Below are 20,702 nucleotides of genomic sequence, written 5' to 3'. Positions count from 1 at the left end.
GCGTGCAGGCTCTAGTCTGACTGCAGACGATGCCACCCTCAGTCCCCCGTCCAGAGGTCGGTGGCAGGAATGTGCGGCATCGCCCGCCCCTCACCTTCCCTACATCCCCGAATTCCTACACACAGGTTACAAGCGGCCCTTGGTGGGGTAAAGTCTGCCTTTACAACCCGTCCAATCACCGCCGCGCTGGTCTCCATGGAAACGGAACCGCCCAGCGTTGGTAAACAGGACTGCGATCACAATACAGGGAGGGGCCCCAACGGCTGCCGGCTGACACCAGGGCGGGGACACAGCCGCTGGCACGACGCCCGAATGCTGGAAGAACTTGTTATCGTGGAGGGGAAACGTCTGCGGAAAAAACTTTTTTGTCACCTTTCTACGACATTCAGAATAATCCGGCCAATCAGGGCTCGTCTACGCCAATAAAAAATAAATAAAAAAACGCCTCCTTTTTATTATCGCTTCACTGCACGGTTCATCGCGTCTTGTGCACCACATATACCGGGGCGCAGTTTTATTTCACTGCCCCGACCTGCAACAATGTAAACTGGTTACTAAAATGTATCCAAATCCAATGTTTATAAACAGTGGCCCGGATTCAGGTAGATTTGCGCATTTTTTACGGAGGCGCAGGGCAACGTTTTTGCCCTGCGCCCCCGCAAATTTACTGCGCTGCCCTTGATTCACGGAGCAGTAGCTCCGTAAATTGCGTGGGCGCGCCGGCAAAATGCCCGGCGTAAGCGCGCGCAATTTAAATGATCCCGTAGGGGGCGGGAATCATTTAAATTAGGCGCGTTCCCGCGCCGATCGTAGAGCGCATGCTCCGTCGGGAAACTTTCCCGACGTGCGTTGCCGCAAGGACGTCATTTGCTTCAAAGTGAACGTGAATGGCGTCCAGCGCCATTGACGAATCACTTACGCAAACGACGTAAATTTGAAATTTCGCGACGCGGGAACGACGGGTATACGTAACATTGGCTAATAGCAGGGGCAGCCTTACGCGAAAAACGCCGTACGGAAACTACGTAAACTGCGTACGCAGGGCTCGCGTAACGTTGTGAATCGGCGTTAGTATGCAATTTGCATACTATACGCTGAGCACAACGGGAACGCCACCTAGCGGCCATCGCAAGAATGCAGCCTAAGATATGTGGGCATAAGAGCCTTATGCCGCGCATATCTTAGGCTGCAGTCGGCGTAACGAGGTTCCCGAATCAGGAGCATTCGTTACGCCGGGGCAAGTAAGCAATTGCGCTGTGTAACTATGGTTACACAGGCGCAATTGCTTCTTGAATCCGGGCCAATGTTACTTTGTATCTCTCCCGTCTGATCAATGTTTATAAACAATGTTACTTTTTTTTCTAAACATTGATCAGACAGGATGTAGAGAGATACAATGTTACTATGCATCTCTATCGCACCCCAGATGTTTTGGAACTATATTTCCCATGATGCTCCGCCACTCTGCAGTGTAGCTGAGCATCATGGGAAATGTAGTTCCAAAACATCTGGTGCCCCAAGGCTCTCCATCACTGGCCTAGGGGATTAAAGCCCAACTCCGGGGATTGAGATCTAGTCTTCAATAGACCGCATAGGCTATTCGGCCACTCGGCCCGCACCCAATACGTCTTTGCAAAACCGTGCTGTACAAAACCTGTGGGAGGGGCCTAGTAGGCTCCGCCCTGCCAAAAACGACCACAGGAGGAGCTATAAAAATTGGTGACCAATGCCAAGCATGCACATGGTCACCAAAGCCACCAACAGGAGCAATGGACCCCTTACTACGCAGCTGAGGGCGGGGTTGGGATGGACTTTCTGATCACACGACCACCGTGATTGGTTGTTACAGTCGTCACGTTTGAGTGCCCGCCCCCCCAACGGCTCTTAACACAGGACTAAAGACCGGGAGTCACCTAGGAATCGATCGCAGTATTGGAAGCATGCAGTGATCGCAGAACCTGCATCGGCCCATGGGCACGTGTGCGGCGTCTGGGTGATGATCATCGTCCCCTCGCAGCCACCAATCAGACGGCACCATTGCATTCTCCAGTATATTTTGCACGCAACACAGACAGTTCGTATTTCAGAGATCTACATAATTAAAGGCCCCTCCCATTGCTGATGATATGCAGCCGCCATCGTGACCCATATTGGGTGCCGCTCAAGTGGCAAACCACTAAGCGTGCGGGCAAGGACGGTGCTCGGTTCCAACTGCCAACATGGGAAGAAAGAACGTTCTATGAGCCGTACAGCTCTGCAAGACCATGTACTTTAGGTGCAAGACAGCCTCAGTCTGGCCACGCCCCCTCAACATGTTTTGTTCCGCCCCCAGAGCTGAAAGACCCTGTGCTTAGGTGTACGACAGCCTCAGCCCTGGCTCCAGCCAGGTCACACTCCAATGTGTTTCGTCATGCCCCCAGAGCTTCGTCTAAGGACGAAGCTCTGGGGGAGGAACAAAACACATGGGGGCCGTGGCCTTGCTGGAGCCAAGGCGGAGGCTGTAATAGCTGCAATACCCTGTGCTTAGGTGTACAAAAGCCTCAACCCTGGCTCCAGCCAGGTCACACTCCCGCCTCCCCAAACATGTTTCGTCATGCCCCCAGAGCTTCGTCTTGGGGAACATGACTATGCTCTTGGGGAGGTACAAAACATGTTGGACAGGACTGACTGGAGCCAAGGCTGAGGCGGTCATAACTGCAAGACCCTGTGCTTGGGTGTATGACAGCCTCAGCCCTGGCTCGAGCCAGGTCACGCTCCCCCAACGTGTTTCGTTCTGCCCCAGAGCTTAATCATGGGGGATCATGACTATGCTTTGGGGGAGAAACAAAACACATTGGGGGGCCTTGCTGGAGATGGGGCTGAGGCTGCTATAGCTGCAAGACCCTGAGCTTAGGTGTACGACAGCCTCAGCCCTGGCTCCAGCCAGTTCACGTTCCCCCAACGTGTTTCGTTCCATCCCTAGAGCTTTGTCTTGGGGATCAGGATTAAGCTCTTGGGGAGGAACAAAACATGTTGGCGTATGGCCTTGCTGGAGGCTGCAATAGCTGCAAGACCTAGTGCTTAAGTGTAAGAAAGCCTCAGCCCTGGCTCCAGCCAGATCGCTCTGCCCCCAAAGCTTCGTCTTGGGGAATCAGGACCAAGCTCTGGAGGAACGAAACGTGTTGGGGCGTGGCCTGGCTGGAGCCAAGGCTGAGGCGGTCATAACTGCAAGACCCTGTGCTTAGGTGTACAATAGCCTCAGCCTGGCCACACCCCCTACATGTTTCGTTCCACCCCCAGAGCTTAGTTTTAGGGAACATTCCTAAGCTCTGAGGGAGGTACGAAACACGTTGGGCGGGGCCTGGCTAGAGCCAAGGCTGAGGCTGTCATAGTTGCAAGCCCCTGTGCTTGGGTGTATGACAGCCTCAGCCCTGGCTCCAGCCATGCCCCGCCCAACGTGTTTCGTACCTCCCCCAGAGCTTCGTCTTGGGATCATGACCAAGCTCTTGGGGGAGGCACGAAACGTGTTGGGCGGGTCTGACTAGAGTCAAGGCTGAAGCGGTCATACACCTAGCAGAGGGTCTTGTAGAGATGTATGGCTCATAGGTATATCCGATGTTACATCCGTCTGATCATCATTCTGCATTATATCCGACGTTACATCCGTCTGCTGTATATTAAATGATCGAATGTGGAAAGTCAGCCAATCTGGCAGCTATCATGTCACGTGATCACCCCGAGCCCATAACCAACAGAAAACAGATTCTTCATATAGAAAACCTGATCCATCCTGACCAGAGCACAGGATGTCCAGTATAATATCTATAACCTGGGGCCCTAAAGAACAACAATTATTTAAAACCGTCCAGTCAACTGCGGAAAATCTGGGCACTGCAATGCGCCATACAGAGGGTGGGGGGAACTGTTCTGGAGTCAGGCAAGGACGGGGGGACCTGTTCTGGAGTCAGGCAAGGACGGGGGGACCTGTTCTGGAGTCAGGCAAGGACGGGGGGACCTGCTCTGGAGTCAGGCAAGGACGGGGGGACCTGCTCTGGAGTCAGGCAAGGACGGGGGGACCTGCTCTGGAGTCAGGCAAGGACGGGGGGACCTGCTCTGGAGTCAGGCAAGGACGGGGGGACCTGCTCTGGAGTCAGGCAAGGACGGGGGGACCTGCTCTGGAGTCAGGCAAGGACGGGGGGACCTGCTCTGGAGTCAGGCAAGGACGGGGGGGGGACCTGTTCTGGAGTCAGGCAAGGACGGGGGGGGACCTGTTCTGGAGTCAGGCAAGGACGGGGGGGGACCTGTTCTGGAGTCAGGCAAGGACGGGGGGGACCTGTTCTGGAGTCAGGCAAGGACGGGGGGGACCTGTTCTGGAGTCAGGCAAGGACGGGGGGGACCTGTTCTGGAGTCAGGCAAGGACGGGGGGGACCTGTTCTGGAGTCAGGCAAGGACGGGGGGGACCTGTTCTGGAGTCAGGCAAGGACAGGGGGGACCTGTTCTGGAGTCAGGCAAGGACGGGGGGGACCTGTTCTGGAGTCAGGCAAGGACGGGGGGGGACCTGTTCTGGAGTCAGGCAAGGACGGGGGGGACCTGTTCTGGAGTCAGGCAAGGACGGGGGGGACCTGTTCTGGAGTCAGGCAAGGACGGGGGGGACCTGTTCTGGAGTCAGGCAAGGACGGGGGGGACCTGTTCTGGAGTCAGGCAAGGACGGGGGGGACCTGTTCTGGAGTCAGGCAAGGACCTGTTCTGGAGTCAGGCAAGGACGGGGGGACCTGTTCTGGAGTCAGGCAAGGACGGGGGTACCTGTTCTGGAGACAGGCAAGGATGGGGGTAGCTGTTCTGGAGTCAGGCAAGGATGGGGGTACCGGTTCTGGAGTCAGGCAAGGATGGGGGTACCGGTTCTGGAGTCAGGCAAGGACGGGCGTACCTGTTCTGGAGTCAGGCAAGGACGGGGGTACCGGTTCTGGAGTAAGGTAAGGTTGAGATTGCCAATTTTGGGATAAGTAATAGTTAAGAGCACCTGTTCTGGGTGTCGGGGGTCAGTAGAGGTTGAGGGGTGTCCAATCTGTAATTGAGGTTAGGTGAGGTTGGAGGTATCTGTTCTGGGTATTGGGGTGAGGTTGGGGGCATCTGTTCTGGCTACTAACGTTAGGAGAGATTGAGGAAGGGGGGATACCTGTGTTGGGGTCAGGTGAGGTTGGGGTACCTGTTCTGGGTATTGGAGAACCTGTTCTAGGATCAGGTGAGGTTGGGGTACCTGTTCTGGGTGTTTTGGGGGGGGGGGGAATCAGGTCATGTTGGAGGTACCACCTGTTCTGTGTGTTGGGTCAGGTGAGGTTGGTGTACCTGTTCCGGGTGTTGGGGTGTCAGGTGAGGTTGGGACACATGTTCTGGGTGTTGGGGGGGGTCAGGTGAGGTTAGGGCACCTGTTCTGGGTGTTGGGGGGGGGGGTCAGGTGAGGTTGGGGCACCTGTTCTGGGTGTTGGGGGGGGGGGGGGGGTCAGGTGAGGTTGGGGTACCTGTTCTGGGTGTTGGGGGTCAGGTGAGGTTGGGGTACCTGTTCTGGGTGTTGGGGGGGGGGGGATCAGTTCATGTTGGAGGTACCACCTGATCTGTGTGTTGGGTCAGGTGAGGTTGGGGTACCTGTTCTGGATGTTGGGGGTCAGGTGAGGTTGGGGTACCTGTTCTGGATGTTGGGGGTCAGGTGAGGTTGGGGTACCTGTTCTGGATGTTGGGGGTCAGGTGAGGTTGGGGTACCTGTTCTGGATGTTGGGGGTCAGGTGAGGTTGGGGTACCTGTTCTGGATGTTGGGGGTCAGGTGAGGTTGGGGTACCTGTTCTGGGTGTTTTGGGGGGGGGGGAATCAGTTCATGTTGGAGGTACCACCTGATCTGTGTGTTGGGTCAGGTGAGGTTGGGGTACCTGTTCCGGGTGTTGGGGGGGTCAGGTGAGGTTGGGGTACCTGTTCCGGGTGTTGGGGGGTCAGGTGAGGTTGGGGCACCTGTTCCGGGTGTTGGGGGGTCAGGTGAGGTTGGGGCACCTGTTCCGGGTGTTGGGGGGTCAGGTGAGGTTGGAGCACCTGTTCCGGGTGTTGGGGGGGGGGGGGGGTCAGGTGAGGTTGGAGCACCTGTTCCGGGTGAGGGGGGGGGGGGGCAGGTGAGGTTGGGGCACCTGTTCCGGGTGTTGGGGGGGTCAGGTGAGGTTGGGGCACCTGTTCCGGGTGTTGGGGGGGTCAGGTGAGGTTGGGGTACCTGTTCCGGGTGTTGGGGGGGTCAGGTGAAGTTGGGGTACCTGTTCCGGGTGTTGGGGGGGTCAGGTGAGGTTGGGGTACCTGTTCCGGGGGTTGGGGGGTCAGGTGAGGTTGGGGTACCTGTTCCGGGTGTTGGGGGGGTCAGGTGAGGTTGGGGTACCTGTTCTGGGTGTTGGGGGGGTCAGGTGAGGTTGGGGTACCTGTTCTGGGTGTTGGGGGGTCAGGTGAGGTTGGGGTACCTGTTCTGGGTGTTGGGGGGTCAGGTGAGGTTGGGGTACCTGTTCTGGATGTTGGGTGTCAGGTGAGGTTGGGGTACCTGTTCTGGATGTTGGGGGGTCAGGTGAGGTTGGTGTACCTGTTCCGGGTGTTTGGGGGTCAGGTGAGGTTGGTGCACCTGTTCCGGGTGTTGGGGGGGTCAGGTGAGGTTGGGGTACCTGTTCTGGGTGTTGGGGGGGGTCAGGTGAGGTTGGGGTACCCGTTCTGGGTGTTTGGGGGGGGGGTGGGTCATGTTGGAGGTACCACCTGTTGTGTGTTGGGTCAGGTGAGGTTGGGGTACCTGTTCTGGGTGTTGGGGGGGGTTGAGGTTGGGGTACCTGTTCCGGGTGTTGGGGGGTCAGGTGAGGTTGGGGTACCTGTTCGGGGTATTGGTGTGTCGTCATGTGAGGTTGGGGCACCTGTTCTGGGTGTTGGGGGTCAGGTGAGGTTGAGGTACCTGTTCTGGGTGTTGGGGGGGATCAGGTGAGGTTGGGGTACCTGTTCTGGGTGTTGGGGGGATCAGGTGAGGTTGGGGTACCTGTTCTGGGTGTTGGGGGGGGTAAGTGAGGTTGGGGTACCCGTGGGTGTTCCTGAACCAGACATGTATATACCTGTGTGGACACTGCACACTGTATAATTGGGGGGGGGGGGCGTCTGTGTGACCCCCGGATAATCTAGCTGTGTATGTTGGGTGATGTAGTACATTGTATGGGGTACAGTAATGAGGGTTGTAGTAGATGGCGGACCCCCCCAATCACACACGGGATGGGGGGCCCCCCCCCCCCCCCCAGTATTAGTAGCAGAGACTGCACATTTCTGGGATGGAAAATGTCATATTGAATATTGATTTGTAGATTCTGTTCCATCCATCGATCGATAATACACTATGAAGATTGCAGCGGCAGGAGTGAGACTCCACACAGTGTGATGAGTGGCACGTGACAGCCGCTCAGGAGGAAATCAGGAGTTGGGTTGCCATGACAACGGCTGTGTACAGAACACGAGTCGGTCCCGGTGTGTGGGGAGATCGGAAGAGGAAAAGTAACAAAATGTAACAAATAAAGAGATCCGGAGCGGTGTACAGAGAAGGGGGCGGACCCCCCAAATGTCATATATTATACACCCCCCCCCCCCCCCCCCCAAAATCATCCCGACCCCCCAAATGTCATTATATATACGCCCCCCCCCATTACTGATACAAAGTTATCCCCTATATTACATACAGAGTACAGAGGGGTAGGTCGGGTGAGGAGGAGGGTAGATCGGTAGGTAGGGAGATCGGTACTTACCTACACAGCAGAGTTTGGAGTAGAGGTGTGCCCCCCGGTGTCCGTCCAGCAGAATCTCCCTCTTATACGAGTAATACCAACCGGAGGAGAGCGGCCGATCTGCCATCCTGCCGGCCCGGAGTCTCCCTCCTCCCGCTGCTCTCCCTCCCCTCCTCCTCCTCCTTCTCCTCTACTACAGATCCGCCCAGAGATCAGCGCTGCCCGGGTCTGCCCCCTGCACCTCCCCCGACCGATCTACTACACAACCGATCTACTACACAACCGATCACCCACTGCACCTCCCCCGACCGATCTACTACACACCCGATCACCCACACACCGATCTACTACACACCCGATCACCCACACACCGATCTACTACACACCCGATCTACTACACAACCGATCATCCACTGCACCTCCCCCGACCGATCTACTACACACCGATCACCCACACACCGATCTACTACACAACCGATCATCCACACACCGATCTACTATACACCGATCATCCACTGCACCGATCTACTATACACCGATCATCCACTGCACCTCCCCCGACCGATCTACTACACACCCGATCACCCACACACCCGATCTACTACACAACCGATCACCCACTGCACTGATCGACTACACAACCAAATCTACTGCAACACCGATCACCCACACATAGATCTACTACACAACCGATCATCCCACACCTACTACTCACCCGATCACCCACACCTACTCACCTCTCTACCATATACTACACACCGATCTACTATACAACAGATCATCCCCCACACCTACTACTCACCCGATCATCCACACATAGATCTACTACACAACTATCTACTACACAACCGATCACCCCCCCCCCCCCCCCCTACTCACCTCTACCATATACTACACAACGATCTCATATGTAGTAGCGGAACCTGAAAGCTCACGTGCTACCAAACAACACCGACCGCTATTTCCCTATATTATTATTATTATTATTATTATTATTTATGAGTTATTTAATTAAATTATATGTAGTGATTTATTATTTAATAGTTATGTATTGTTACTATTAATTGTTATTGTTATTATTATTGTTATTAATAATAATAATAATAATAATAATAATAATAATAATAATAATAATATTCTACACTTTGTAAATCTCCGACATGCTGAGAAGACACCTTGTAGGGTCAGGTCGGGTGAAGAAGATTGATGGATGTGCTCCACACCCGACCTGACCCTACAAGGTGTCTTCTTAGCATGTCGGAGATTTACAAAGTGTAGAATATTATTATTATTATTATTATTATTAATAACAATAATAACAATAAATAATAATAGTAACAATACATAACTATTAAATAATAAATCACTACATATAATATAATTAAATAACTCATAAATAATAATAATAATAATAATAATAATAATAATAATAATAATAGTAGTAGTAGTAGTAGTAATAATAATAATAATAATAATAATAATAATAGTAGTAGTAGTAGTAATAATAATAATAATAATAGTAGTAGTAATAATAAACAGCAATAGTGTGATTGCACCAGAAGAGCTTACACTCTAATACCCCCCCCCCCCCAGTCACAGACTATATACACGCCGGGTGTATGATGATCTCTGATATAGATAATACAGCTGAGGAATAAAAGGTCATCGTTTTGTAATATTATATATATAATAGTATAATAAATATTATTTATTATAAAAGTTATAAAAAAAAGGAGGAAATAATAGCAGTGTGACATCCGACAGTTTTTTCTTCTATAAAACGAATGCAGTGTCCCCCAAACTGCACCCCTTTTCTTGTCTATATCTAGCCATGGGGCACAGTTCCTGTCATCATCACCAACAATGGGGCACCAATTCCACACATCCCTCCCACCCAGGACTGTCTTTTCGCATGGGCTCCTGCCCAGCGACCCCAGCCAAGCATCATGCAGCCCCCCGCACTAATATATCCCCCGCCCTTTACTTGCAAGTACAGTAAAACCTTGCTTTGAGAGTAACTTGGTTTGAGAGCGTTTTGCAAGACAAGCAAAAATGTTTTAATAAATTTTGCCTTGATGTACAAGCGATGTCTTGATATAAGAGTAGCGTCATGTCACCACTGAGTATAAAAAAAGAAGAGAGGAGCCTCTAAGTGTAGCAATATGGTTACATTTCATGAAGGGACAGCATTTAGCAACTTATTGCTACACTTAGGCTCCATTCACACCTGAACGCGGCGTTTTGTCCCGCGATTTGCCACGACAAAACGCAGCGTTTTTTACCGCGGTTTTCGCTGGAGGGGTGATTTACACATTGTCGGCTATGGCCGAACGCCGAAGCCGCCTGAATAAAAAAGGGTCAGGGACTTGTTTTGAGCTTCAGGCGTACGGCGTGGAGATGAGAACCATCTCCATAGCCGACAATGTTAAATCGCCCCTCCAGCGTATTTCAGGCTGCAATAGCATCGGGTGTAAAACCGCCTAGGTGTGAATGGAGCCTAAGAGGCGCCTCTCTTCTCTTTTATACCCTGTAAAAAAAAAATAATGCTTTGATATACAAGCGCTTTGGATTACAAGCATGTTTCTGGAACGAATTATGCTCACAATCCAAGGTTTTACTGTAGCGTAGTTTCTTGGTCTAGCAGTGGGGTAGGAGAGTGACAGGCGCCCCCCCCCCCCATGATTGCCAATAAGTGTGACTGGCCGGACTGGTGGAGCCTAAAGCTCCGCCTACCCTCCTCTGCGCAGCATCATCTTCTCTCGAGCACAAGGCGTCTGACGTCACGTGACGCAAGGTCGGTGAGGAGGAGAACTGGCTGGAGAAGAGAAGAGACTTGGACAATTGGATGAAGGGGACCCCCCCTCCCCCCAGGTACTATACATTACCAAAGTCACAACGATCTCATCATCATCATGTGCGCCAACTGCCAAGAAGCCAAATATAGTGCGCAATATGGATTAAATAAAATTATGCATAGCCATAGATATCATGAAGTGATGTTCTTTGTACAGCACTGCGGTATTTGTCAGAGCTATATAAATGTATAATAATAATAATAATAATAATACTGTGTGTGTGTTTTGACAACATTCAAGTGTAAGCTCCTCTGGTACAGAGACTGATATGATTGGCTCAGTGTTCTCTGTACAGCACTGCGGTGTATGTCAGAGCTATAAAAATGTATAATAATAGTGTGCGACTGTGGTGGGGACATTAAAGTGTAAGCTCCTCTGGTGCAGAGACTGATACCACAGCGCTGTACAAAGATCACTGAGCCAGTCACACCAGTCTCTGTACCAGAAGAGCTTACACTCTAATGTCCCCCCACAGTCCATTATTATACATTTATATATCTCTGACATATACCGCAGTGCTGTACAGAGAACGCCGAGCCATTTAAATGTATAATAATAATAATACTGTGTGTGTGTGGGGTGTGGACAATGACATTAGAGTGTAAGCTCCTCTGGTGCAGAGACTGATGTGACTGGCTCAGTGTTCCCTGTACAGCACTGCGGTATATGTCAGAGCTATATAAATGTATAATAATAATAATAATAATAATAATAATAATAATAATCCTGCTTGTGTGTGTGTGGGGGGGGGGGGGACATTAGAGTGTAAGCTCTTCTGGTACAGAGACTGATGTGATTGGCTCAGTATTCTCTGTACAGCACTGCAGTATATGTCAGAGCTATATAAATGTATATTATTTCTATTATTATTATTATTATTAAGTGACAACTAGGGGGGGGGGGGCATTAGAGTGTAAGCTCTTCTGGTACAGAGACTGATGTGGCTGGCTCACTGTTCTCTGTACAGCACTGTCACATATGTCAGAGCTCTAGAAATGCATAATAATAATAAATAATAATATTATTAATATTATTTATTATTATTAATTTTATTATTATTATTAAAGTGTGTGACTGTGGGGGGGGGGGAGAGGGGCGCATTAGCGTGCAAGCTCCTCTGGTACAGAGACTGATGTGATTGGCTCAGTGATCTCTGTACAGTGCTGCGGTATATGTCAGAGCTATAGAAATATATAATAATAATAATAATTAGTGTGTGTGTGTGTGTGTGTGGGGGGGGGGGGGCGCATTAGAGTGTAAGCTCCTCTGGTAGAGACACTGATGTGATTGGCTCCCTGTTCTCGGTACATCACTGTAGTTTTTTTGCACAGGCTGGCAACACAACAAAACATCCCCCAAAAATTGGCGTGCACAATTATTGGCAAGGCGGCGCTCCACGGTGCCCTGTAGTGCATTACATGGTGTCGTAGTGCCCCGTTCGGAGCCGGGCTGGGTTGGGTACCAGTGAAAACAAACGGCACCATAACATGCGTTGAGGTGCGTTGTGGTGGTCATGTGAACATCACTGCCCTGGAAAGGTGGAAATGAGCCCTCAGGGTGGAGCAGATTTTAAAATAAAAAAAACTTGGTGAATAAAAAAAACAATAAAACTTTTTATTTTTTTGGAATAAATTGCTGAATTCTATGAAGAGACTTTATTGTATTCCTTTCCCCTTTTGTTGTGATCCGGGAAGCCATCAGAGGAACGCCCCGGGGCAGCTCTATGAACAGACTAATCTAAGCGTTTCCGAAAATCAGCGATCTCGCCATTTCCAGAATAAGTTGTTCGCCTCACACTCCGGGATCAACCAGGTGAATGGAACCGGAATATCAGGTCCCGGGAGGAGGAAAGTGACAAACAAGAGCGAAAATAATCTGAATGGAGGAAAAAGGCGGGGTGTGAGGACCGGGGAACACCCTGGGTACTGGGAACACCCCGATTATCTGGCGGGAAGACGTCCTACCACTATGGGAATCGTTCAACAGAGGACGCGGAAAAAGTGACGACAAGATGCTATTATACATTTATATAACTCTGACATATACCACGGTGCTGTACAGAGATAACTGAGCCATTCGCATCACTCTCTGTACCAGAAGAGCTTACACTCTAATGGCTTAGCACACTTGATGGCTCTTTAATAGTGGCAGTAGAGTCAGAGGTCACATGACCTGCTGCAGATTGGCAGTCGGTGGTGTCGGCATACAAGGGTCTGACCGTACTGGGGGGAGGGGGGGGGGATATTTCTCTGTTAAGTGAAGATCCCCCATAAAACAAGTCCAGTATTGGGACAACAGGGGTATTATGGTACAGGGATTAGCTTTATTTCCACTGCTGGCGCCCCGGCAGCTGGCAGCTCTTGTACGCATGGATGCCACCAGGCCAACAGGAAACCACAACGGAGTGCCGCGCCTCGGCGGCGTTTATGACCAGCTCAGTTTTTCCAGTTTCGAAAGAGAATTAAAAGCAGCAAAAGATGGAAAATTCCAAAATATAATGGCGTAGAGCGGGGGGAGGCGGGGCCGGGGGTACCGGTGTTGGTGGGAAACGAGTCGTATTACGGAGTCGCAGCCAGACGCCGTTCCCAGTTCTGCTACAAAGTCTGAAAATTGCCTCCAATGATCAGCTTACAGTAGGAGGGAGGGAGGAGGAGGAGGAAGGAGGGGGGGGGGGGCTGATCACTGTCCAAAACCAGTAAATCCAAATTCCCAGAAAAACTAGATCTGGTCTCCACCGCCATCCCGGGTGGAGGGAAATGCAAGACATTTGGGGGAATTTAATAAAACAATATGGGGGGGGGGATGGGAGAAAGCCAAGGCAATTGGCAGACTGGGCCCGGGGGGGAAGCCAAGGCAATGGGCAGACTGGGCTCGGGGGGGGGGGGGGAGCAAGGCAATGGGCAGACTGGGCCCAGGGGGAAGCCAAGGCAATGGGCAGACTGGGCCCAGGGGGAAGCCAAGGCAATGGGAAGACTGGGCCCAGGGGGAAGCCAAGGCAATGGGAAGACTGGGCCCAGGGGGAAGCCAAGGCAATGGGAAGACTGGGCGCAGGGGGAAGCCAAGGCAATGGGCAGACTGGGCCCAGGGGGAAGCCAAGGCAATGGGCAGACTGGGCCCAGGGGGAAGCCAGAGCAATGGGCAGACTGGGCCACAGGAAGCCAAAGCAATGGGCAGACTGGGCCACGGGAAGCCAACGCAATGGGCAGACTGGGCCACGGGAAGCCAACGCAATAGGCAGAGTGGGCCACGGGAAGCCAACGCAATGGGCAGACTGGGCCACGAGAAGCCAAAGCAATGGGCAGACTGGGCCACGGGAAGCCAAAGCAATGGGCAGACTGGGCCACGGGAAGCCAAAGCAATGGGCAGACTGGGCCACGGGAAGCCAAAGCAATGGGCAGACTGGGCCACGGGAAGCCAAAGCAATGGGCAGACTGGGCCACGGGAAGCCAAAGCAATGGGCAGACTGGGCCACGGGAAGCCAAAGCAATGGGCAGACTGGGCCACGGGAAGCCAAAGCAATGGGCAGACTGGGCCACGGGAAGCCAAAGCAATGGGCAGACAGGGCCACGGGAAGCCAGACTGGGCCGGGGGAAAGCCAAGGCAGTAGGCAGACTGGCCCGGGGGGAAGCCAGACTGGGTCACAGGAAACCAAAAGCAATAGGCAGACTGGGCTGGGTGGGGGGGAACCAGGGCAATGGGCAGACTGGGCCGGGGGAAGCCAGACTGGGCCGGGGGAAGCCAGAGCAATGGGCAGACTGGGCCGGGGGGGGGGGGGGAGCCGGGGAAATGGGCAAACTGGGCCACAGAAAGCCAGGGCCACAGGAAGCTAGGGCAATGGACAGACTGGGCCACAGGAAGCCAGGGCAATGGGCAGACTGGTCTGGGGGAACTCATAGCAATGGATGGGTTGGCCACCTTGATGGGGCTAAACCATTTGGGGAAGATATCAACCCTCTAGACAATAACAGACTATTTCGGGGTGGTTGCTATGGGTTTACGGCACACCACAAACTCCCACATACGTTCCCCGGCACACAGATTAGAGGGAGCGGAGTGACCGCCGTCACGTTCGTCTGCGGACAACATATGGAACAATATGTATAAATAACCGTACAGCCTGTGAGTCAGATTTCTCTTTTTCCAGATATTCTGCCAAGCCGGCCGCGTGTACAGGCTGCAGCGGGGCTACTGCCAGTGCGGACACCATGGTGGCCAGGAGCGCTCCGCTGGGCTCGGGAGGGGAACTTCCTTCTCTGTGGCTGCAGACAAGATGAGTAAGAGCTCAGAAATCTCAACAGTCGTTAATGACTCACAGCAGGCAGCAATATACACCCTGTATCCGGCATGGGGGGGTATTGGGGTGCTCAGAGGGGGAACACCACAAATCTGCACGTGGTACAGCTCACAGGACTACCGATCTCTACTCTGCAGCACAAAGTGGCTGAGGCCTTTCCTATTCAATGAACGGAGGGCTTAATAACTGTTGCATGATCAGTTGGGGGGATTTAATAAAACAATGGGGGGGGGGATGGGAGAAAGCAAAGGCAATGGGCAGACTGGGCCAGGGAGAAAGCCAAGGCAATGGGCAGACTGGGCCGGGGGGGGGGGAAAGCCAAGGCAATGGGCAGACTGGGCCGGGGGGGGGGGGGGGGGAAGCCAAGGCAATGGGCAGACTGGGCCGGGGGGGGGGAAAGCCAAGGCAATGGGCAGACTGGGCCGGGGGAAGCCAAGGCAATGGGCAGACTGGGCCGGGGGAAGCCAAGGCAATGGGCAGACTGGGCCGGGGGAAGCCAAGGCAATGGGCAGACTGGGCCGGGGGAAGCAAAGGCAATGGGCAGACTGGGCCGGGGGAAGCCAAGGCAATGGGCAGACTGGGCCGGGGGAAGCCAAGGCAATGGGCAGACTGGGCCAGAGGGAAGCCAAGGCAATGGGCAGACTGGGCCAGAGGGAAGCCAAGGCAATGGGCAGACTGGGCCAGAGGGAAGCCAAGGCAATGGGCAGATTGGGCCGGGGGGGGGGGAAGCCAAGGCAATGGGCAGACTGGGCCGGGGGAAGCCAAGGCAATGGGCAGACTGGGCCGGGGGAAGCCAAGGCAATGGGCAGACTGGGCCGGGGGAAGCCAAGGCAATGGGCAGACTGGGCCGGGGGGAAGCCAAGGCAATGGTCACACTGGGCCGGGGGGGGGGGGGGAGGCCAAGGCAATGGGCAGACTGGGCCAGGTATTTTATCCCAGCCTAGGCAAAGTCACTTGGGGAGGGGAGACTGTGCTACAGGCAGGGGGAAGCATTTCCTCACCGAGGACATCTCAGCCTAGGCAAAGTCACTGGGGGGAGGAGAAACTGAGGAAATGCTTCCTCCTGCATGCAGCAGACTGATGGGATCAACTCAGCCTAGGCAAAGTCACTGTGGGCGGGGAGACTGGGGAAAGGATTCCTCCTGCCCGCAGTAGACTGATGACATCTCAGCCTAGGCAAAGTCACCGACTGGAGCTCAAGGATGGCTTTTTAACATCTGTGTCACCATCATGCAGCTTGCGTTGGGCAACCCCGCCCCAGAATAACCGCAGTCAAATGCTGGGCAGCGTCTATAAGCGGTGTGTGGATGGCGGCACATGGAGACAATTCTCCGCTGGAAAACATTTGTAATGCAAAACCCTCTCGCCATGAAAGAAAATTCCTCTCAGCCATCAAAGTGAACCGCGACGGCGAGTGAAAACAAAAGCAGACGCACGGCCCAACAACATGCGTACACAATTATCAGACTCAACATACAGAAGACACAGAGCTGTGTGTGTGTAGTGTTGAGCAGAATATGCCATATTCGATTTCGCGATATATCTCGAATATATATTCGAATATTCGAGATATATTCGCTAAATTCGAATATTCGTGATATTTTATCGAAAGTAAATGATTGCGATTTTTCGCTATTGCGAATGCGAAAATAATTGCGATTTTTTGATAACTGCGGTAGGAGCACTCTGATTGGCTCAGAATATTCGTGATATTTTATCGAAATATCGCAACATGCGAATGCGATATTTATTGCGCAATTTCGAGAAATGCTGGAGGAGCGCTCTGATTGGCTCAGAATATTCGTGATATTTTACAATACAAAATAATTGCGAATATTCGGGAAATGCGGAAGGAGCACTCTGATTGGCTCAGAATATTCGTGATATTTTACAATAGAAAATAAAAAGTGTTTTGCATTGGTGGTGATTCTTTACTCTATCCATCTGTCACAGCCGTTTGTCAATCAAACACCTTGAAGATTGAACACGTTCATGCTGCATGCTTTGGACTTTTTTTCACTTCACATATCAAAGACATTTTTATGAAAGATTATTTTTCTATTATTGGGACTATATTTCTTTATATATTTGTTTCACTGTGTATTTCACAAGTTATTTGCGCTTGCTTATTTTATAATTTGCCCACATGTCTTGTCACTAGACATATTTTTTATTCTTGTAGAGCGACTCCATTTTCTGTCTTGTATTAATTTATGTTGTATAACATTTTTGAGTTGCTGCTGTATTCTCCCCTTTTTTAAGGTATGCGCAATTTTTTCCTTCTTACAAAAAATAATAATATCAAACATACAAATATTCATAACATACACATACACAAAGCCCCCCCCTTTTGCATCAGAGACAATCAGAGTTCTCCTACCACAGTTATCGAAAATTCGCAATCATTTTCGCATTCGCAATAGCGAAAAATCGCAATTTTTTTTTTTTCAATTTGGCAACATAAAAGGATCGCCTCAGCTTAGCTACTCGGCCCAGGGTCCCTAATCATACCAGCAATGCTTTTAGACGTCGATAGGATGTGATCTGTTTTAAAAATCAAATTGAAAAAATGCGAATATTCGGAATTGCGAATATTCACCGCGAAATTCGAAATATAGCGCGATTTCTCGAATATGCTATATTCGAGTCGAATATTCGCAATGCGAATATTCGTGAGCAACACTATGTGTGTGTGCCAGATCCAATCCCGGGAACACGTGGGATCCAGACGGCGGAATCCCTGGCTGCCGCCCTCCTACACACCATTACACAACAACGCCGCCGCCACGGAGGGAGAAGCCACAACAAGAGGACACTTGTATGACGGGCCAAGGAACCCGCAGACTCCACTTCACCACCGCTCAATGGCAGGGAAGAGCTAGAAATTAATAAATCAGATCTGGGGGGGAGTCAGGATGTGATTTTGGGGCGTCAGGATGTCATCTTTTGGGGAGGGGGGGTCAGGATGTCATCTCAGTGTCCCAGAAATCACACCCCCAATATCAGGGTCTCTCCCCTGTCATGGGGGGGGGGGCCCAGAATGTCATCCAGGAGGGGGCAGTGGTCAGAATTTCATCCGGGGGGGGCGGTGGTCAGAATTTCATCCGGGGGGGGGGGGGGCGGTGGTCAGAATGTCATCTAGGGGTGGGCGGCGGTCAGAATGTCATCTGGGGGGTGGGGGGCGGTCAGAATGTCATCTGGGGGGCGGTCAGAGTGTCATCTGGGGGGGGGGGGCGGCGGCCAGAATGTCATCTGGGGGGGGCGACGGCTAGAATGTCATCCGGGGGGGCGGCGGTCAGATTGTCATCCGGGGGGGCCGGCGGTCAGAATGTCATCCAGGGGGGCCGGCGGTCAGAATGTCATCCGGGGGGGCCGGCGGTCAGAATTTCATCCGGGGGGGGCGGCGGTCAGAATTTCATCCGGGGGGGGCGGCGGTCAGAATTTCATCGGGTGGGGGCCGGCGGTCAGAATGTCATCCAGGGGGGCCGGCGGTCAGAATGTCATCCAGGGGGGCCGGCGGTCAGAATGTCATCCAGGGGGGCCGGCGGTCAGAATGTCATCCAGGGGGGCCGGCGGTCAGAATGTCATCTCAGTGTACCAGAAATCCCCCCCCCCCCCCCAATATCAGGGTCTCTCCCTTGTCATCGGGGGGGCCCAGAATGTCATCCAGGAGGGGACAGAATTTCATCGGGGGGGGGGATGGGGGGGCCGGTGGTCAGAATGTCATCAGGGGGGGGGCAGTGGTCAGAATGTCATCGGGGGGGGCAGTGGTCAGAATGTCATCTCAGTGTACCAGAAATCCCCCCCCCCCCCCAATATCAGGGTCTCTCCCTTGTCATCGGGGGGGGGGCCCAGAATGTCATCCAGGAGGGGACAGAATTTCAGGGGGGGGGGGGATGGGGGGGCCGGTGGTCAGAATGTCATCGGGGGGGGCAGTGGTCAGAATGTCATCTGGGGGGGCAGCGGTCAGAATGTCATCTCAGTGTACCAGAAATCACCCCCCCCCCCGCGGCGGTCAGAAATTCATTTGGGGGGGGGGGGGGAAACGGTCAGAATCTCTCTCTCTCTCTAAAATAATATGTTTATATAAAAGTATTCAATTATAATACATTTATAAATTTCCTGTAATATGCATTATATATAAATTATAAGAAGTTATATAAAATAATATTGTTTGAATAAATGTATATATTAATAAAGTTATTATATAAAGTTTCTGTAATATTTTTATATATAGATAATATAAATAGAAAATGTATATAATTATAAGTTATGTAGTTCCTGTAATATTTATGTATAAATGTTCTATAAATGTTTATATGAAATAAAAATGTATATAATTAGCAGATAATTACTACGGAGTTATTATATATAAAGTTCCTGTAATAAGATTCCAGAACATTAAATCAGTCACAGTTAAAAATGGGAGGAGTCCTGCACGTGGCACCAGCCATTCACTAGGAAGATCAGTGTGCTGCCGCTTCCCCTCCCCCAGCTCTTATGCAGCCAGGAACAGAGGGAATGATTTTTTTTTCTCCCCCCCCCCCCCCCCCCCCCCCCCCCCAATACAGGCTGAGGTTGTTTGTCGTCTGTCGTTTTTTTGTTGCGTTTCTTTCTTGTTTGTATATAAAAGGAATAAAAAGAGGATGTGATTTAAAAAAAAAAAAAAAAAAAAAATATAATAATAATAATAATAATAATAATAATATTATTATTATTATTATTATTATTATTATTATTATTATTATTAATAATAATAATAATAATAATAATAATAATAATAATAATAATATATATATATATATATATTTTTTTTTATATCTATACACAAAACTTTTGCCTTTCATTTCTATATTAATCTGAATGGGTTGTTCTACAAAGACGATCGTTTACAATCACCAAGTTTTAATACTCGCGCAGTAGCCAAGCTTTATTGTAATGCCACCACAGCTGCCTTCCGATTGGTTGCCGGGGGTTACCGCGCACAGTAAATAAAAAAACAAAACAGATACGTTTGTATTAAAAAAAAACTTTCCACGTCAGATCTTGTGATGGTTGGGAGACGTTTGGAGAGACCACATCCTCCCACCACACACGCCGCTCCGTACGACGCTTCGTTTTTTTTGTGATGTTTCCATGGCAACCGGAGAAAACTGCGGCGGAGACGATGATTGAGACTGCGAGGAAACCAACAGCCCGGGAACTTCCCCGACAGACAGAAAACTTTGTCTATGCCACCGTCACCCCGAGATCTGCCACCTTCCCCCAGATACCACCAGAGATTTCCCCTCCCCCTCCCCAACGTTACCAGCCACCGCTCGTCAAACTTGCGTCATACACGACATACCGCCTACTAGGGTTGTCCCGATACCACTTTTTTAGGACCGAGTACAAGTACCGATACTTTTTTTTAAGTACTCGCCGATACCGAATACCGATACTTTTTTTAAATGTGTCCCCAAATGCAGCCATGTCCCCCCACAAATGCAGCCATGTCCCTCTAGCCATGTCCCTCACATATGCAGCCATGTCCCCCCCCATATGCAGCCATGTCCCCCCCCATATGCAGCCATGTCCCCCCCCCATATGCAGCCATGTCCCCCACATATTCCAGCCATGTCCCCCACATATTCCAGCCATGTCCCCCACATATTCCAGCCATGTCCCCCACATTTTCCAGCCATGTCCCCCACATTTTCCAGCCATGTCCCCCACATTTTCCAGCCATGTCCCCCACATAATGCAGCCATGTCCCCCACATAATGCAGCCATGTCCTACATACCTTGATGATGCCGCACGTG

The 20,702-nt window shown here is 51.4% G+C and overlaps 1 protein-coding gene across 17 annotated transcripts in view; it reads right to left on the bottom strand.

The window, feature by feature from the left end:
* PLEC (plectin) overlaps window positions 1-20,702 on the bottom strand; it is a 353,372-nt gene that overhangs the window by 151,753 nt on the left and 180,917 nt on the right. For 2 of the 17 annotated variants that reach the window (XM_040355108.1, XM_040355110.1), the window contains exon 1: window positions 7,773-7,893. The exons of the other annotated variants lie outside the window; for them this stretch is intronic. In XM_040355108.1, coding sequence (XP_040211042.1) covers window positions 7,773-7,878 — 106 coding nt within the window. In that variant the 5' untranslated portion in view covers window positions 7,879-7,893. Of the gene's footprint in view, window positions 1-7,772; window positions 7,894-20,702 lie in introns of those variants that run through there. 17 annotated transcript variants of the gene reach the window in all.

Source organism: Rana temporaria, chromosome 5 (genome assembly GCF_905171775.1).
Source record: "Rana temporaria chromosome 5, aRanTem1.1, whole genome shotgun sequence".
Lineage (NCBI taxonomy): Eukaryota > Metazoa > Chordata > Amphibia > Anura > Ranidae > Rana > Rana temporaria.
Note: the sequence above shows the minus strand (reverse complement) of the source record. Positions and strands in the feature narration are given on the sequence as shown.